This window comes from Panulirus ornatus, chromosome 19, assembly GCF_036320965.1.
Source record: "Panulirus ornatus isolate Po-2019 chromosome 19, ASM3632096v1, whole genome shotgun sequence".
Classification (NCBI taxonomy): Eukaryota; Metazoa; Arthropoda; class Malacostraca; order Decapoda; family Palinuridae; genus Panulirus; species Panulirus ornatus.
The window spans coordinates 19,911,477-19,931,476 of NC_092242.1; the positions used below are offsets into that span (position 1 = coordinate 19,911,477).

General features: G+C 41.9%; 1 protein-coding gene and 1 long non-coding RNA gene across 2 annotated transcripts in view; one reads left to right on the forward strand and one right to left on the reverse strand.

Moving 5' to 3' along the window:
* Positions 1-12,078, forward strand: part of LOC139755433 (uncharacterized) — a 44,102-nt gene extending 32,024 nt beyond the window's left edge. The window contains exon 5 of the mRNA XM_071673738.1: positions 10,869-12,078. Within this exon, the coding sequence (XP_071529839.1) occupies positions 10,869-11,012 (144 nt within the window). The 3' untranslated portion in view covers positions 11,013-12,078. The remainder of the gene's footprint in view (positions 1-10,868) is intronic.
* Positions 1-20,000, reverse strand: part of LOC139755435 (uncharacterized) — an 81,929-nt gene that overhangs the window by 36,058 nt on the left and 25,871 nt on the right. The gene's annotated exons all lie outside the window — the stretch shown is intronic.

Here is a 20,000-nt window from a genome sequence, read left to right on the forward strand (position 1 = left end):
GTGTGGAAATAAAAAGAGCGTGGTTGAGAGAGCAGAAGAGGGTGTTTTGAAATGGTTTGGGCACATGGAGAGAATGAGTGAGGAAAGATTGACCAAGAGGATATATGTGTCGGAGGTGGAGGGAACGAGGAGAAGAGGGAGACCAAATTGGAGGTGGAAAGATGGAGTGAAAAAGATTTTGTGTGATCGGGGCCTGAACATGCAGAAGGGTGAAAGGAGGGCAAGGAATAGAGTGAATTGGAGCGATGTGGTATACCGGGGTTGACGTGCTGTCAGTGGATTGAATCAAGGCATGTGAAGCGTCTGGGGTAAACCATGGAAAGCTGTGTAGGTATGTATATTTGCGTGTGTGGACGTATGTATATACATGTGTATGGGGGTGGGTTGGGCCATTTCTTTCGTCTGTTTCCTTGCGCTACCTCGCAAACGCGGGAGACAGCGGCAAAAAAAAAAAAAAAAAAAAAAAAATACATATTTATATATATATATATATATATATATATATATATATATATATATATATATATATATATATTTTTTTTTTTATTTTGGTGATATTTAGGACGCGAGGTGACACATATGAAGGTGATTTGCTAATCATATTTAGATCACCTTTCGCTGAATTATTTCCAGCCTGTTGAAGTGTAACGGTGGAGAGTTTCCAGCAGAATATATGGCCTGGAAGAAGGGGATGGGGTAACAATAAAGTGTATATTCTCAAATCACGTTACACAGCGTTACGAGGCGATGTGACGTCACGGTTTGTTATAAGGCTCGTTACATACTAGGGGTAAAAAACTAAAAAGACTTTTAAGATTAAAACTTTTGTTCTGTAATTATCAACAATGGCAGCCAGGAACAAATACAAAAAATTCCGCGTTCGGGTGGATGTGAATTTTGGTCTCGTAAATCGTGTAAACAAAGATCACGCGGACGGATGGATGTGAATTTTAGTCCCGTTGATCGTGTAAACAAAAATCAAATTTGCTTCAAGAGGACAGACCACGCACTGATCACGGGAACTGGGAACGTTTAATACGTTTTCTGCTTCACAAATGGACCGATGACTGTCTGCTGTACGAGTCCCTGATTATTTCCGGGTGATGATATCATCAAGAATGATGGAAGTAAGGTTTTAAGGTACGCGGTCACTGTCGATGGAGTTAAATCTATAAGGAAAAACTGAATTTCATGGGGGGGGGGAGAAACAGATAGATAGATAGATAGATAGATAGAGAGAGAGAGATAGATAGATAGAGAGAGAGAGAGAGAGAGAGAGAGAGAGAGAGAGAGAGAGAGAGAGAGAGAGAGAGAGAGAGAGAGAGAGAGAGAGAGTCGTTAACACTTCTGTGTAACAAATTCTACCAACATACAACAGACTGAGAGGTCTACCGTAATCAATATTCAATATATGTAATCTCTTCTCATTATCTTCTATCTACTATTCTATATTTACAAGCAGATACAAAAATGGTTATCATTATTTTGCATGCAGAATAAATGTGCCAGATACACTAGTAGGATTTATTTGAAAACAATTCATGTAAGTCAGATTTCGCAACACTAAAATATTTGCATGTGTGCCACAGTATGGCTTCACACGAGTTTATATATATATATATATATATATATATATATATATATATATATATATATATATATATATATATATATATACTTAGAAAGGCAAATGGATTTGTATGTAGCATTTATGGATCTGGAGAAGGCATATGATAGAGTTGATAGAGATGCTCTGTGGAAGGTATTAAGAATATATGGTGTGGGAGGCAAGTTGTTAGAAGCAGTGAAAAGTTTTTATCGAGGATGTAAGGCATGTGTACGTGTAGGAAGAGAGGAAAGTGATTGGTTCTCAGTGAATGTAGGTTTGCGGCAGGGGTGTGTGATGTCTCCATGGTTGTTTAATTTGTTTATGGATGGGGTTGTTAGGGAGGTGAATGCAAGAGTTTTGGAAAGAGGGGCAAGTATGATGTCTGTTGGGGATGAGAGAGCTTGGGAAGTGAGTCAGTTGTTGTTCGCTGATGATACAGCGCTGGTGGCTGATTCATGTGAGAAACTGCAGAAGCTGGTGACTGAGTTTGGTAAAGTGTGTAAAGAAGAAAGTTAAGAGTAAATGTGAATAAGAGCAAGGTTATTAGGTACAGTAGGGTTGAGGGTCAAGTCAATTGGGAGGTGAGTTTGAATGGAGAAAAACTGGAGGAAGTGAAGTGTTTTAGATATCTGGGAGTGGATCTGGCAGCGGATGGAACCATGGAAGCGGAAGTGGATCATAGGGTGGGGGAGGGGGCGAAAATTCTGGGAGCCTTGAAGAATGTGTGGAAGTCGAGAACATTATCTCGGAAAGCAAAAATGAGTATGTTTGAAGGAATAGTGGTTCCAACAATGTTGTATGGTTGCGAGGCGTGGGCTATGGATAGAGTTGTGCGCAGGAGGATGGATGTGCTGGAAATGAGATGTTTGAGGACAATGTGTGGTGTGAGGTGGTTTGATCGAGTAAGTAACGTAAGGGTAAGAGAGATGTGTGGAAATAAAAAGAGCGTGGTTGAGAGAGCAGAAGAGGGTGTTTTGAAATGGTTCGGGCACATGGAGAGAATGAGTGAGGAAAGATTGACCAAGAGAATATATGTGTCGGAGGTGGAGGGAACGAGGAGAAGAGGGAGACCAAATTGGAGGTGGAAAGATGGAGTGAAAAAGATTTTGTGTGATCGGGGCCTGAGCATGCAGGAGGGTGAAAGGAGGGCAAGGAATAGAGTGAATTGGAGCGATGTGGTATACCGGGGTTGACGTGCTGTCAGTGGATTGAATCAGGGCATGTGAAGCGTCTGGGGTAAACCATGGAAAGCTGTGTAGGTATGTATATTTGCGTGTGTGGACGTATGTATATACATGTGTATGGGGGTGAGTTGGGCCATTTCTTTCGTCTGTTTCCTTGCGCTACCTCGCAAACGCGGGAGACAGCGACAAAGCAAAAAAAAAAAAAAAAAAAAAAAAAAAAAATATATATATATATATATATATATATATATATATATATATATATATATATATATCATACAAACCTCCAACAGCCAGGATCGAACCCGGGACCCCTATGCAAAAGGCAGGAATGCTAACTGTTGGCCTATGGGCATAGCCTATCGGTTACATTCCTGCTCTTTAAACAGGGGTCCCGGGTTCGATCCTGGCTGTTGGAGGTTTGTATGTTCAATGAAGGTGCGCGTTTCTATCCACTTTATTCGCATATATATATATATATATATATATATATATATATATATATATATATATATATATATATATATATATATATATATCATACTTTGTCGCTGTCTCCCGCGTTAGCGAGGTAGCGCAAAGAAACAAGAAAGATAGGCCCAATCCACCCACATACACATGTATATACATACCCGTCCACACACGCACATATACATACCTATACACTTCAACGTATACATATATATACATACACAAACACATACATATATACAAATGCACATAGTTCATACTTGCTGCCTTCATTCATTTCCGTCGCCACCCCGCCTCACATGAAATGACAACCCCCTCTCCCCGCACGCGCGCGAGGTAGCGCTAAGAAAAGACAACAAAGGCCACATTCGTTCACACTCAGTCTCTAGCTGTCATGTAATAATGCACCTAAACTACAGCTCCCTTTCCACATCCAGGCCCCACAGAACTTTCCATGGTTTACCCCAGACGCTTCACATGCCCTGGTTCAATCCGTTGACAGCACTTCGACCCCGGTATACCAAATCGTTCCAATTCACCCTATTCCTTGCAAAGCCTTTCACCCTCCTGCATGCTCAGGCCCCGATCACTCAAAATCTTTTTCACTCCATCCTTTCACCTCCAATTTGGTCTCCCACTTCTCCTCGTTCCCTCCACCTCTGACACATATATCCTCTTTGTCAATCTTTCCTCACCCATTCTCTCCATGTGACCAAACCATTTCAATACACCCTCCTCTGCTCTCTCAACCACACTCATTATTACCGCACATCTCTCTTATCTTTCATTACTTACTCGATCAAACCACCTCACACCACATATTGTCCTCAAACATCTCATTTCCGACACATCCACCCTCCTCCGCACAACCCTATTTATAACCCACGCACGCCTCGCAACCATATAACATTGTTGGAACCACTATTCCTTCAAACATACCCATTTTTGCTTTCCGAGATAATGTTCTCTCCTTCCACACATTTTTCAACGCTCCCAGAACCTTCGCCCCCTCCCCACCCTGTGACTCACTTCCGCTTCCATGTTTTCATCCGCTGCCAAATCCACTCCCAGGTATCTACACCACTTCACTTCCTCCAGTTTTCTCCATTCAATAACTTACCTCCCATCTGACTTGTCCCTCAACCCTACTGTACCTAACAGCCTTACTCTTATTCACATTTACTCTCAGCTTTCTTCTTTCACACACTTTACCAAACTCAGTCACCAGCTTCTGCAGTTTCTCACGCGAATCAGCCACCAGCACTGTATCATCAGCGAACAACAACTGACTCACTTTCTAAGCCCTCTCATCCACAACCATGTGTATACTTGCCCCTCTCTCCAAACTCTTACATTCACCTCCCTAACAACCCCATCCATAAACAAATCAAACAACCATGGAGACATCACGCATCCCTGCCGCAAACCGACATTCACTGAGAACAAATCACTTTCCTCTCTTCCTATGGGAAGTGTTTGGAGGCGTAGTCGTGTGGGAGAGTGCGCACACATAAACGTGTGTGCAGTGCGCGCGCGTGTGTGTGTGTGTGTGTGTGTGTGAGGGCGGGGGGGGGGGGGGGGGGGAGGTGGAAGGAGTTGACAGCCTAGGTAAAACACTTGCACTTAAACATTTACCGTTAACAAACTGACCTTTAAGAACTGCAGCCAAACTTTACCTAAGTGGAAGTCCCACGCCAATTTCCCCAGTAGATTCTAAAAAAAGAAAAGAAAAAAACAACAACTCGTTATTCATACGTCCGAGATGAAGAGACACAAAATTACACGTTCCCTAAAGGAACGCCAGCGCGAGTCAGTTCAGCGTCCAAATCTTTATCGAAGGGTTTGTGCTACGACTCATATTCTGCTGAGCGGTACATCACTCAACGGTTTTATCATATCATTCTACGGAATCCCTGACTGTTCAGAAGTTGCATGAAAGAATGTAAATGTGTTCAAGTGTGCCTCACGGTCAGGGCACCAACGTTGGCAGCCCTGAAACAAGTGGACAAAGAACACAGATTTAGATTTTGAAAAGGTGCCAAACCCCTGGGTGGACCCGACATATATAATGGTCGTAATCAGGTTAGGTTTGACATGACACGTAATGGCGCTTAACTTCCTATCTTAACTGAATTTCAATCTGAGTGTTTTATTGGGCTTAGGTACCATATCATTGACACCGGCAGGTGATCGCTTATGCAACAACCATTCCCGATAAAGACTTTCTCTACGCTATCCCAACAGACGCCATACCCAGATTATTTCACGGCCTGGTGGTGCCAAAAATTAAACGCCTCTGCAATGTAATAACATACGCATTTATAATGATGATGACATGTACGTATAATTGATGTTTACGTTTGGTAATTAGCTTCTTTAAAATAGTTACCGATAAACATACAAGATGAAAAGTTTTATCAGAAGAAGACTGACATTTCCATAAGTTCGTATTAGATGAGGGGCGAAGTAGCTAAAGGACAAAGCTGAATATTTTCATCTGTTGAATACTTCTACACAAAAGATTATCTTAACTTCCATATATGAATGAGAAATGGACTAACAAGTGCTGGATCAGATGAAATCAACTGAGTTATAAGTGGCCAACTGTAACGATTTCATGTAACATATATCAACATCATTAATTTGATTATATTCTTCAGAGATGCTTCAGGGTATCATCAATTTCTGGGTAGAAAACGTTCTACCGTACAGAAAACGTTCTGGACCACAACAGGGTAATTTTAGAAACGACCATTTATAACTCCAGTTCACATTTAGCACTTACGACAGGTAAGTTCATCCCCCATCACAGAGTGTTGCCAGCTACCAGAAGCAGAGAATGAGACACTATTCCATATGCTCAACAACGTCAAATCTGTTGATTTCAAGTTGTCGTCAACATGAACTTTGCACGAAACACGACTACTGCTCGTAGTTCTTCGAGTTCAGCACTTACTACTTTCACATAGTATAAGAGTGTAACCTCTGCCTGAAACTCGTATTTCAATAACATGTATACGTTGGCAATGGTTGACAAAGGTTGGTCCACGTTAAATACCTTACTGATACCAGTGATAATGCCCTGGGTACTTTTAAAAGTGCCGTTACTTCAGGGTACATTACTGTATGACCGTTTTCTTCTTCACTGATAATTCAAACCATCCTTCGTTTTTAAATCATGTACCCTACGTCTATGTGACCAAACCCTATGAAGAGCACAGGCTCGGATGAAATTAAAAAGAAAATCTTTTAGACGAACTCGGGTTATAGATGTAGCAAATGATTATCTCATCTTCTGCGCGTTTAAAAGTACACTGACCTTCAATTCAAACTTGACAACATTGTGGTTCATGAGCCTCTTTCTTGCTTGTGACCTTTCTTAGCATCGTAGAGATTTACGTAAGGATGATGTAGGCAATTCGTAATCTCTGAGAGAAACTGTGCTCTCTAGATATTTATTTGCCTGCTATCAATCTGTTTATCTAGATATAGCCACGCAGCTCTTTTAAGACTCCTTTCATCGGTTACTCTCAAGCATCTTTACAGACTTTCATGTCCTGCCACCATACGACATCTTTATGGCTGTTTATATCCCTCAGCAAAACTGAGGGGTGTTTTTATTTGGCAATTAATCACGTCGACTCAAATAGGCTGCATTATATCGCTGTAACTTCCCAAAGAGACTCTTGCAAGCATATCTCAATTCACTCGGGCAAGTAGACATACTGTCAGGCACTTCTAGACGTAGCTTACCCTATAAAGACTGGCAACAAACATACACCGGGACAACCAAAGCCACCACACGAGAGAACCAGGTGAAACCGGTTTGGCCGCGCAGTTGACACTCAGCTGTTTTGGGCCAGGTAGAATGCTACTTGCACTGGCTGACATCCGTAACGGAAGGCCAACAATTCTATCAAGATCTACTTACGAGTAGATTAATAATAAGACACCTTAGTTACTGCAGATGTTTGGGCAAACATACACACCATTAAATAGAATGGCGTCCAGATGGTTTATACGTCGGCTGCCAAGCTAGGCTATCTTTGGCGCGTAATCGGTCGTATGTTGGCTGCCTTTAGGTTGCACAAGAGGACAAATCTATCGATCTTGGTAGGCATGTGTACGTGTGGCCCTTGAATATATTGTACACATCAATATGAATGTGTTTCAAGGCTTTACACCCATGCAGGTAGTTTAACCCACCCCTCCCCACCCCACTACTGACAGTTTAACGATACATACGTAGCGGTTTATTACGAAGAGTTGCGTCATGGTGGCATACAGGGCAAGGCAAGAGAATTAAAAGCTTCATTTAATAAAACCTGGGTCACTGTATCACTGTACTACGTTTGTTGGAGGCTAATATTACCCTTTTTATTTCTTATAAAACGAAAAGATTAGAAATGATTTGTAGTAATGTGGAATTTGTTAACATAAGTTTAATGTACCTACGATGCATACATTTCAAAATGCAAAAACCATGTAGGTATGATGAAGCCACATGAGGTGTTAAAGATGTTTCGGTTATTGGATGTAGCTTATGTTGACGGCCTCCATTAATGACCCTGGCAGTTGATAGGCCTAAAGCCCAAACAACCAACCAACCATGAAGCAACAGATCAATCATATGAACTGAAGAGTTCTATTGGCATGAAAGAATTCATCACATTTTACGCCACACACATACACACATTCACACCAGGGAGGCCACTATACTTCAATTACACACAGGCCGCCCTGTGCCAGTAATGGCCATCCCTAGCACCCACGCCCGACCTACGCTACTAATAGCATACCCAAGTACAGACTGTCATTGACAAGAGCCCTCGCCAAGCTTAGTCTTGACGAAGCTTTGCACACACATGACACGAACACAACCCATTATGGGTCCCCTCCCCCCTGCGAGGTGGCCAGTCCGCCTGCTCTCTGCTTACCCTTTATCTCATTTTCCAATCTTTTGGATTCTTCCCTTCGTCCTTTTCACCTTACTTTCCAGCCTGATTCTTGGGGCAAATGTTCTTGCCTCTCTATATACAACGCCAGTTTAGAAGACCCTCGAAGCGAGAGGTGTCAGTGGAATGGACCTTGAGACCACCTTCATCTGCACTACCGTTCTCTAGCTTGTCTGGATCCCACAGATAAGACATGATGTAAAGTGGCAGATCTCGGTCCAAGCTTTGTGGAATATTGTCTTGCAGTGGTTGAGTGCCTTTGACTCTGGCTAGTTTCTTCCGCAAATCATGACCATTCCCAGAATCTAAATCAGAACTCACTGTCTCTACTACGAAAAAAAAAATATTATCTAGAATAAACATGTCACATGCTCTTAATCTGATAATAGCCATGGATCTGCCGTGTGAGAGGTTTGGAAAGGAGTTGTCCCTCGGTGGTATATCTTCACAAGCAAACCAGCCTATATTTGTAGGGTTGATCCATGTGACAGATCGCACCTGTAACACATACTTAAACATGAGTCGAGATGCACGCGCAGCTGGCAGAAACCACCAAGAACCAACAGTGTGATAACAGGCCACTGTATATTACCATGAACATCACGCTCCTGGCTCAGGCCAGCTGGACGGGCCACGCACATTGTTGCCAACTCGTTCATGTAGATGTCGCTATATTCGTCCTAAGATTTACTGTGATCACCACTGTAATCAGCTTTTTCAAACACCGTAATACCCTCCTACCTGAGGGTGAAGATATGAGGTTGTCTTTTTCCAGATTACTATAAAACTAAAATATGTCACCATATCAACTCTCACTGATGGTGTCCTGCCGTCTTACCGACCCTCCCTGGTAAAGACTGCCTACTATCCTTCTATATCAATACTTTATGACTTGATGGAGGACGGGAGCCTAGTGCTGTCACTAGGTATCTTTCTATTCAAAGTTTTCTCACATCGCCCATATAATATTAAGGCGGTAGTATGTAGCGATCACAATCATTTGAGAGACAAACATATTTAACCCAACTGACGTTAAGACCATACAATCAGGATCATTATCTATATCATCATCTGCCATAACAAACTTGGGTACAACATTCTCTGCTCTGATCATCACAGAAAATGTGTGTGCTTCACAGAAAACGTGTGTACTTGTGATTTTCGGCCACCGTAACGAAAAATGTCACAGGAAAGAAAATGCCTATATACTAAACCACGACATTTAAAACATCTAGTCATTATTAGCACTATGAATGGTGGCAAGACTCTGAGCCTTTAATCAATACTGGACATGTCCGACGACGACGCCGAATGCGACGGCGTCCGTTTTGTAAGCCGCAAGTGGTCAGTGTGCGGGCAGAGCGGGAGAGGTAAGCTGTTTACTCGTCCACTCTCCCCCGGGCGAAAGGAATACTGAAGGGACGTAACCCACTAACAGATTATGGGTTCCTTGTCTTTGGTACTGGGGAAACATGTGAAGTCTTCGTGTCGGCAAGGTAATTTCAAGGGAAGGAGGCACTGATGATGGAAGAGAGAAGTATGGCTGGATCACGATACAACCCCTGGTACAGTTTCATAAAGTCACTGGGCTTAGTAAAACGCTTTACCTTGATGCTCTGTATCCGTCTGGCGACTTTCCTGTCCTGACAGAGGGAGAGCTGGTGCAGGAAGGTTGGCTGGAAGGCAGATGGTGGGGATTAGGTAACACATGGTGGCGAAGTGGTTGTTTGTAAGCGAAGAAGTTTCTACGTTGGATGGGTGAATGACGCGTGGTATGGAACGCTTCGCTCTTGTTTTCCTACTCCACTTATTGATGCCGAACGGCTTCAGGCGTTACGGTTTAGTCAGGTGATGAGATTTTATCGCAGTATGTATCTCGTATAAATGTCACGAAGGACCTTGTAGATGCTAATGGCGCTGAGGTAGAAGGCCAGGTCTAGCTGCTGCAATAGTCTGTCAGTGCGGGATGCGATCCACGGCACATCGGGAGCGATGGCAGGCTTCCACGACGGTGCCGATGTAATTATCCCAATCAGTTTCCAAATCATCCACGCTTGGCATATCAGTCCAGGGATAACGGTCAATTAGATGTCCATAGTGACGTACTGCGGAATCGTTAACCGTTCTGTATATTTTGACATTCGGTCCCAGATGATGATGGGTCGTTATCAGGGATACTGTTGATTCGTGGTGACAGTCATTCAGATCTCCGCACGACACCAATTTGGCACACAAGACACAGGTACCTGACTCAAGTAATTTCAAGTGTTGGTATAATGATTTACAAGATTCTTCTGGGGTGGTGGTGATGGTGAGGGGTGAGGGGTGGGGGAATGACGCAACAGTGAGGCAGCTCGCCTCACGAATTTCAACACTTAAACAGGACCAAGTATAGCTCATTTACGACAGAAGGGAACTGCATCCCACAACAACATAATGATCCGTAGACGATGGCATAGCTCATAAGCCATACAGCATGTTTCAAGAACAATTTGCCATCCACCTTGACTGACCTGACTACAGGGAAGACCTCATCTGATCAGCTGTGTGTGTGTGTGTGTGTGTGTGTGTGTGTGTGTGTGTGTGTTTCAGCTCATAATATTCCTCGTCCCTGACATTCACTTCGCTATCTCATTTTTTCCCCTACAGGATGCATTGACGGCCCTCAAGGAGTGCGCTCGAATCCTCAGCTACGAACCCGAGGTCCAGCCGGAAGGGCAGCTGGGCCTCGAAGCCAAGGAGGAGATAAAGCAGCTGCAGCAATGGATAAAGGAGGAGGGATGGAAGTACTGAGCGCCTGGCTACGTTCGAAAATAATTGACAACAGTGTCGTAACCTTATACCCCACACAGAGAACGGGGAAGTGTGTGTTTAGAACTTATCTTTACAACGTTGAAAACGATCTTAAACCTCCATAAGGAAGTTAATCAATAAATGAAAAGAGAAATAAATCTACTTCTAACCAACTTACCCGGGGTCACTTTTGCATTAATATCTGACTTAGGAAGAGGAATGAGTGTATTAGATTCATAGATTTCCTCTCATGTACCGTCAATTCCCTGGTAATCAAATCTAGTAATATGGGACACCTGCAGAGGGATAATCATTAACAGATAAAAACAGATGCTCTTGATTGCCCAAACTGCCCATGTAATGATCAAAATGGAGAGGCAATATAATGATTTTACAACATATTATCTGTAGGTATATGAACAGAAGATAGCTCTGTGTCTGTAATCTAGCTTCTATACCTTTTCTAAATGTATAACGAGGGGAAAAATGATAATGATTAATATTAAGAGTTACCCTTAATATCTATTGCAACTGTGTGGAGAGAGAGAACGTTTTTAGGGGTAACATCTATAAAAGAATAGAGGTCATATTCTAATGAGTGTTAGCTTTGTGTATGCATAATTAAGTGAATTTTCGTGTTATTTACATTTAACTTCTAAACATTTCTATGATATTGTCGTAGATAATTCCAAAAGATATAATTTACAACTATATATTACACACATGGCTACAGGACCATATATATATATATATATATATATATATATATATATATATATATATATATATATATATATATATATATATAACGTAAAATAAATTTTTTATACTTTTTATTTTTCACGTAGGTCATACATTCTAACTTTAACGACCTTATAGATGCTGATAGCCAATCAAAATCCGACAACATACACATGTAAGACGTGTGAATGTCTTCGGTTCAATGGCTGTACAGTAAGAACCAGCTCTTAAATCGAACTTTATACACGTGCATACAAACTGCATTTATTTGGTAGAAATGTGTAATCTATTTGTCACAATAAAAAAAAAAGTGAAAATAAAAGAAGTCATATCTTTTTCCCTCCTGTGTATAGAAAAATTTGGACGAGTAAATATACATCCTGAAATTAAGAGTAACATCAAAAAGGTTGGTTAATAATACCATAACATCGGACTATGAAGATTTCAAAGAAGACTAAGATATTTCACATCTGATGACCAGAATATTAGAATTATATAGAGCCAGAGTGAGTAAAGTGGGTTGTATAAAAACTGGGAGTTCGTTTAACGAAGAAATAACACGATCTGTATTCAGTAAATTAAAGAAATCTTCAATACATTACACAGCAATGATACAAATAAATTTACGATAGCTGGGATGGGTAAAGTTCGGTCATCGTTGTTTACCATCAACTTAACGATAGTTGGAATAGGGAGAGGTCGCCTATCGTTGTGCATCATCAACTTACGATAGGTAGAATCGGAAGAGGTCGGTTATCGTTGTTTACCATCAACTTACGACAACTGTAATCGGGAGAGGTCGACTATCGTTGTTTTACAATCAATCTACGATAGTTGGAATCGGGAGAGGTCGTCTATCGTTCTTTACCATCAACTTACGATAGTTGGAATCGGGAGAGGTGGACCATCGTTGTCTAATATCAACTTACAATAGTTGGAATCGGGAGAGGTGGACCATCGTTGTCTAATATCAACTTACAATAGTTGGAATCGGGAGAGGTCGACCATCGTTGTTTACCATGAACTTTACGACGGTTGAAATCGGTAGAGGTCGACCACCGTCGTCTAGGTAAACAATTCCTAAGTTGTTTCCCTATTGTTTATCAATCAGTTTATCATTTGAGGCTTCCTCAGTAACACCTGTTGCTGTCTGTCACACTGTAACGCGTCACTGGAGTAACTAATAACTATAATGAACCTAAATTTATAAGGAATCACTATGAGTTGTGTCTGTATCAACAGTCAGCATAATGCAAGACTGATGCACGTACACATTTACTTTCACAGTTAACTGTACACCGACTCTTTGGCCAACCAGGAGTGCCTTGTATCAAGAAGGTCTCCAGTAAGATTTGGTTGTTGCTAAGTTAGCTGACGATGTGCTCATCTAAATTTACTGATGAGAGAACACAAAAATCAAAATATCTTACAGAACACAAAAATCAAATTATCTTACAGAACACAAAAATCAAATCATCTTACAGAACACAAAAATCAAATGATCTTACAGAACACAAAAATCAAATGATCTTACAGAACACAAAAATCAAATGATCTTACAGAACACAAAAATCAAATGATTAATCTTTTTCCAGTATAGCCATGGCATAAGTGGTCACTTGAAATATAATATCCTATTCTGTATAGGTCATTTGGAAGAGAGCCTATCTCACTGGAACCATATCAGCTGGACATTCATCTAAGCACGCCTCTCATGAATATTACCCACGGGTCAGCTTTCTCACAACCAGTCAGTTTCTTATGAGGTAGTCTATCAATGAATCTATAGTTACTCCTATGAGAGTCTAGATATCAATGGACTAATGGACTCATTAACGAGTATAAGTTTTCAAATGATTCGAGTACAATTCATCCCTAAGATATAGTTTTCACATACCATGTAAATGGTTAACAAATATAGACTATATGACCCGACTATAGTATATACCTTGGACGAAAGCTGGCTCTTTTGGGATCCAGGCCTCATCTTCTTGCCAGGGGTCATCCGAGGCGTCCACATCATATGTTATAACCAGCAATCGAGAAATCTTGACATCCTTTAGGTGCTCAAATCCCCACCTCCTCCTCCCTCATATGGTAGGGCATTAGGCCTGTCAACTGTCTGCATCAGTTCCACGACCGACATCATTATACATCCACCAATATCACTTTCAGACGTTTAAGATACTGTATAGAATACATTTTGTCTAGATGTTTGGCTCTCCTCTCCGACACATTTAAATGAGGCGGTGCTCAGCTAATACCCTGCGAAATTTACTAAATAAATCAAAATCGAACGTAACAAAATGAAGAAGACATGATCAAAAGCGAGAATCTTAACTTTAGTCGTTGTAACTGAACAAGACACCTTTAACAATTTGGCGATTTCATATTTCCTTGCTCCACCACAAGTCGTACCGTTCAACTTGTTTGTGGGCGACTGCTCATATCAGCATACTGAAATTCAAAATATCGACCATTCTTCCGTTAAGAGCAGAAAATTATGGAAAAGAGACATGTTGTCTTGGAACATTGCTCAAACGCAAAAGGGGAATTGAGTGACTGAATAAGTCAATGTATCCACTTCTCTCTCTCTCTACATGTTTGTCATCATTACTCCACTCCTAATTCAAAGGAGTGAATCACCTCCACAAAACATCAGGAACATCAACCAACTCCCATCCCTCGCCCGCCCTCCCTTTTTACACAACAGAGTGAAATATGAACTTTTTACACAACAGAGTGAAATATGAACTTCAACAATCATAAGAGCGACCCATGATTATCTTGTTTTACCTCTAACACACTCGGCGGATTCGTAATTTGAGACTAAGGTTTCCTTTCTTTCATACCACTGTCATGCACAAAATGATTCCATTTCATTCGATCTCTAATCATTTCCTTAGACGTTTCCAAACTGGATAACGTAACCTTTCGTACTACACTTCATAACACGTCTTTATGGTGATAACCAATTGCCACTTTTGTCACTCAGAAACAAAAACTGGTAATCTTTGTTTCCTAATACACAAGAAGACACTGAGAAAGTACCATGTACAACTTCAGATATAAAAAAAACAATCCAATCAAGAACTGCAATTATGTCGATGATATACCACATCCCATGGAAGAAGCCAAGTGTGTGTGTGCGTGTGAGAGACCCGTAGCTTACGTAAGGCCACTTTCTTGGGTTGATCACGAAGTCGGATCAAGTTCAAGTGCAACAGTCCTCAGTGACGTGAATATTGTAGCAACAGCACAGGGATGTGTGTGTGTGTGTGTGTGTGTGTGTGTGTGTGTGTGTTGGGGGGGGGGGGGAGGTATGGGGAGGAGCGATGACAGGGAGGAGGTGGGCAGGGAATGGCGGTGGAGAGCGGAGGTCGGGTAGTAAAATGGTCGGGCTAGATAGAGCAGAGGAAGGCACGGGAGCGGAAAGAGAAGGCTGCAGAGATGGGAGGGACAGAAGCATGGGAGAGGGTAAGCCTTTCTATCGTGCTGTCGCTTCTAATGTTTACTACACCAGCTCGGTATGTCCATTCGCTAACCATTTACCAGCACAATCCGGTCAAAAGACTCTCCACCAACAAGAGATTCTAATCTCAGGGTCCTGAGGTAAAGGTACCTGCCTCTTCCTTGGGGGCTGAGGCGTGTTGGGGGTGCTGAGGCCGACCGGTGGCTTGGGCAGGTCAGTCACCTGTGTTGGTGAGTGAACCAGTTTGACCTTGTGGGCTCACCTTCAGCGTCCTGACACACCCTGGTGGGATTCATCCCACATTGCAGTAAAAAGAGAGAGAGAGAGAGAGAGAGAGAGAGAGAGAGAGAGAGAGAGAGAGAGAGAGAGAGAGAGAGAGAGAGAGAGAGAGAGAGAGAGAGAGAGAGAACTGCGTTCTATTATATTACCCTCAACAAGAAGTCGTAAATCTGGAATGACAAAGAACTGGTCATATGGTTACTTCTCACTCTACCCACGGATGTGACGCTAGCACGTTTGTATCATCTAAGAATAGTCCAGATGTTTCCCGCTCCCACAGTCGGCACAAAAACTGGTCCCAGAGCAACGTGGGCGAGGCGTGATAGATCATTCCTCGGTTAGGACAGAGGCGGAGGTCAAACAAGGTCAAAGGCTGTCCTTAAGAGAAAAGGCTGCACGAAAATCTTTTCATCATAACCGGGAAGGAAGGATCAAATGCTGGTGTGTTAGCACAGGCGGCAGCGAGGGGGGAAAGACAGAGTCAGCACTAGAGCGGAGTATCAAGGCAGGTGGTGGTGCTTGAACAACCCTACGGAACGTTCAACCTGACTGGTGTAGCATTGTGGTCACCTAAATCACTACCTAGGTACTCCTGGACTCGCAAACTACCCTCAGGCAGGTCAAGCCTCGTGAGAGGTTAATCCATGGCAGTTAAGGAATGGATGTGAGCAAATACGGCCTTTCTTCATTAGTTCCTCACGTTAACAACACAGGGAACAGCGATCGAATATATATATATATATATATATATATATATATATATATATATATATATATATATATATATATATATCAATTATTATACTCTGTCGCTGTCTCCCGCGTTAGCGAGGTAGCGCAAGTAAACAGACGAAAGAATGGCCCAACCCACCCACATACACGCACATATACATACCTATACATTTCAACGTATACATATATATACATACACAGACATATACATATATACACATGTATATAATTCATACTTGATGCCTTCATTCATTCCCGTCGCCACCCAGGCACACATGAAATGACAACCCCCTACCCCCGCACGCGCGCAAGGTAGCGCTAGGAAAAAGACAAAGGCCACATTCGTTCACACTCAGTCTCTAGCTGTCATGTACAATGAACCCAAACCACAGCTCCCTTTGCACATCCAGGCCCCACAAAACTTTCCATGGTTTACCTCAGATGCTTCACATGCCCTGATTCAATTCATAGACAGCACGTCGACCCCGGTATACCACATCGTTCCAATTCATTCTATTCCTTGCACGCCTTTCACCCTCCTGCATGTTCAGGCCCCGATCGCTCAAAATCTTTTTCACTTCATCCTTCCACCTCAAATCTGGTCTCCCACTTCTCCTTCCCTCCACCTCTGACACATACATCCCCTTTGTCAATCTTTCCTCACTCATTCTCCATGTGAACAAACCATTTCAATACACCCTCTTCTGCTCTCTCAACCATACTCTTTTATCTTTTTATTACCACACATCTCTCTTACCCTTTCATTACTTACTCGATCAAGTCACCTCACACCACATATTGTCCTCAAGCATCTCATTTCCAACACATCCACCCTCCTCTGCACAACCCTGTCTATAGCCCACACCTCGCAACCATATAACATTGTTGGAACGATTATTCCTTCAAACACACCCATATTTCTTACCGAGATAATGTTCCAGCCTTCCACACAATTTCCAACGCTCCCAGAACTTTCGCCCCCTCCCCCACCCTGTGACTCAATTCCGCTCTTCCCCAATCTGATGTTCTGTACATGCCTTCACCCTCTCACTCAATACCTTCCCATATAATTTCCCAGGAATACTCAACAAACTTATACCTCTGTAATTTAAACACTCACCTTTATCCCCTTTGCCTTTGTACAACGGCATTATGCATGCATTCCGCCAATCCTCAGGCACTTCACCATGAGCCATAGATACATTAAATATCCTTACTAACCAGTCAACAACACAGTCACCCCCTTTTTTAATAAACTCCACTGCAATACCATCCAAACCCGCTGCCTTGCCGGCTTTCATCTTCCGAAAAGCTTTCACTACCTTTTCTCTGTTTACCAAATCATTCTCCCTAACCCTCTCACTTCGCACACCACCTCGACCAAAACACCCTATATCTGCCACCCTATCATATAACACATTCAACAAACCTTCAAAATACTCACTCCATCTCCTTCTTACATCATCACTACTTGTTATTACCTCCCCATTAGCCCCCTTCACCGATGTTCCCATTTGTTCTCTTGTTTTACGCACTTTATTTACCTCCTTCCAAAACTTCTTTTTATTCTCCCTAAAATTTGATGATATTCTCTCACCCCAACTCTCATTTGCCCTCTTTTTCACCTGTTGCACCTTTCTCTTAACCTCCTGCCTCTTTCTTTTATACATCTCCCAGTCATTTGCACTATTTCCCTGCAAAAATCGTCCAAATGTCTCTCTTCTTTTTCACTAATAATCTTACTTCTTCATTCCACCACTCACCAACCTTCTTAATCTGCCCACCTTCCACGCTTCTCATGCCACAAGCATCTTTTGCGCAAGCCATCACTGCTTCCCTAAATACATCCCATGCCTCCCCCACTCACCTTACGTCCTTTGTTCTCACCTTTTTCCATTCTGCACTCAGTCTCTCCTGGTACTTCCTCACACAAGTCTCCTTTCCAAGCTCACCTACTCTCACCACTCTCTTCACCCCAACATTCTCTCTTTTTTTCTGAAAACCTCTACAAATCTTCACCTTCGCCTCCACAAGATAATGATCAGACATCCCTCCAGTTACACCTTTCAGTACATTAACATCCAAAAGTCTCTCTTTCTCGCGCCTATCAATTAACACGGAATCCAATAACACTCTCTGGCCATCTCTCCTACTTACATACGTATACTTATGTATAGCTCTCTTCCTGAACCAGGTATTCCCAATCATCAGTCCTTTTTCAGTACGTAAATCTACAAGCTCTTCACCATTTCCATTTATAACACTGAACACCCCATGTAAACCAATCATTCCCTCAACTGCCACATTACTCACCCATCACTATAATCCGGTCTCGTGCCTCAAAACTGCTAACACTCACTCAGCTGCTCCCAAAACACTTGCCTCTCATGATCTTTCTTCTCATGTCAAGGTGCATAGGCACCAATAATCACCCATCTCTCTCCATCAACTTTCAGTTTTACCCATATCAATCTAGAGTTTACTTTCTTACACTCTATCACACTCTCAAATCACTCCTGTTTCAGGAGTAGTGCTACTCCTTCCCTTGCTCTTGTCCTCTCACCAACCCCTTACTTTACTCCCAGAACATTCCCAAACCACTCTTCCCCTTTATCCTTGAGCTTCGCTTCACTCATAGCCAAAACATCCAGGTTCTTTTCCTCAAACATACTACCTATCCTTTTTTCTCATCTTGGTTACATCCACATACATTTAGACACCCCAATCTGAGCCTTCGAGGAGGAGGAGGGTTTCTAGCCCACCCTCTCCCGTCCCCTTTAGTCGCCTTCTACGACACTTGGGGAATGCGTGGGAAGTATTCTTTCTTCCCTATCCCCAGGGATAGATATATATATATATATATATATATATATATATATATATATATATATATATATATATATATATATATATAGTACGTTAAGTTAAAAAAAAACAATTCTCGTCGAAAATCTGATATCAAAATGCCTTATTTCTCTTAGTATAAACACACAAAGCGCTTTTGTAAACAGCGTAGATGAAGGACCACACAGCTGGGCGGTAGGTTGAGGCAAGTACAGAGTGTACACAGGGTACGGCACATCCAAAAAGAATGGCGAACAGACCTTAGCATTAGAATATCATCAAGGCCCGTATGGGACCTAATGCCAAGAGAAACAATCTTCACCCTTTAACATCAGACCCTTAAAACTAATTTTACTATTGTGCTGAACAGGACATTCATCATATTCTTCGAAGACTCGTGAGTGTTTAAGTAGATATTGGGTACACCAACATGCCTGAGAATGTCCTGGTCACGAATACTGATGAATCCTTAACTGCTCCTCATTAAGGCAGTGCACTTTGTATAGCTTAATTTTTCTTACAACTTTATAGCAAGTTTCTGTTTAATTCATGCACAACTCTGAAAAGTTTGCTATTTAGCCATTTGAAGATAAAGGTTGTAACTATCCACGTAACAATTATCCCAATGGTGATAACATATTCCCTAATTTCGATTTCTAATTCTCATCTTTTGGAATTCCTTCTAGACACCCTCACCTCTATTCATCTACATCAACCATCAGCCCATCTTTTACTTGTGCGAACCACTTAATGAATTTCGCCTGTATGTAAACAAGGCTTTTACTGTACCATCTTGGAATGTCTACAGTATGATTAGATGGAAGATCTCACTCTGCTATTATGTGATATCAAATGATTTTTCAAATAAGGCTACAATAAACGTGCGGAAAAGTTACTCAACAACTTATATGAAAAAAAAA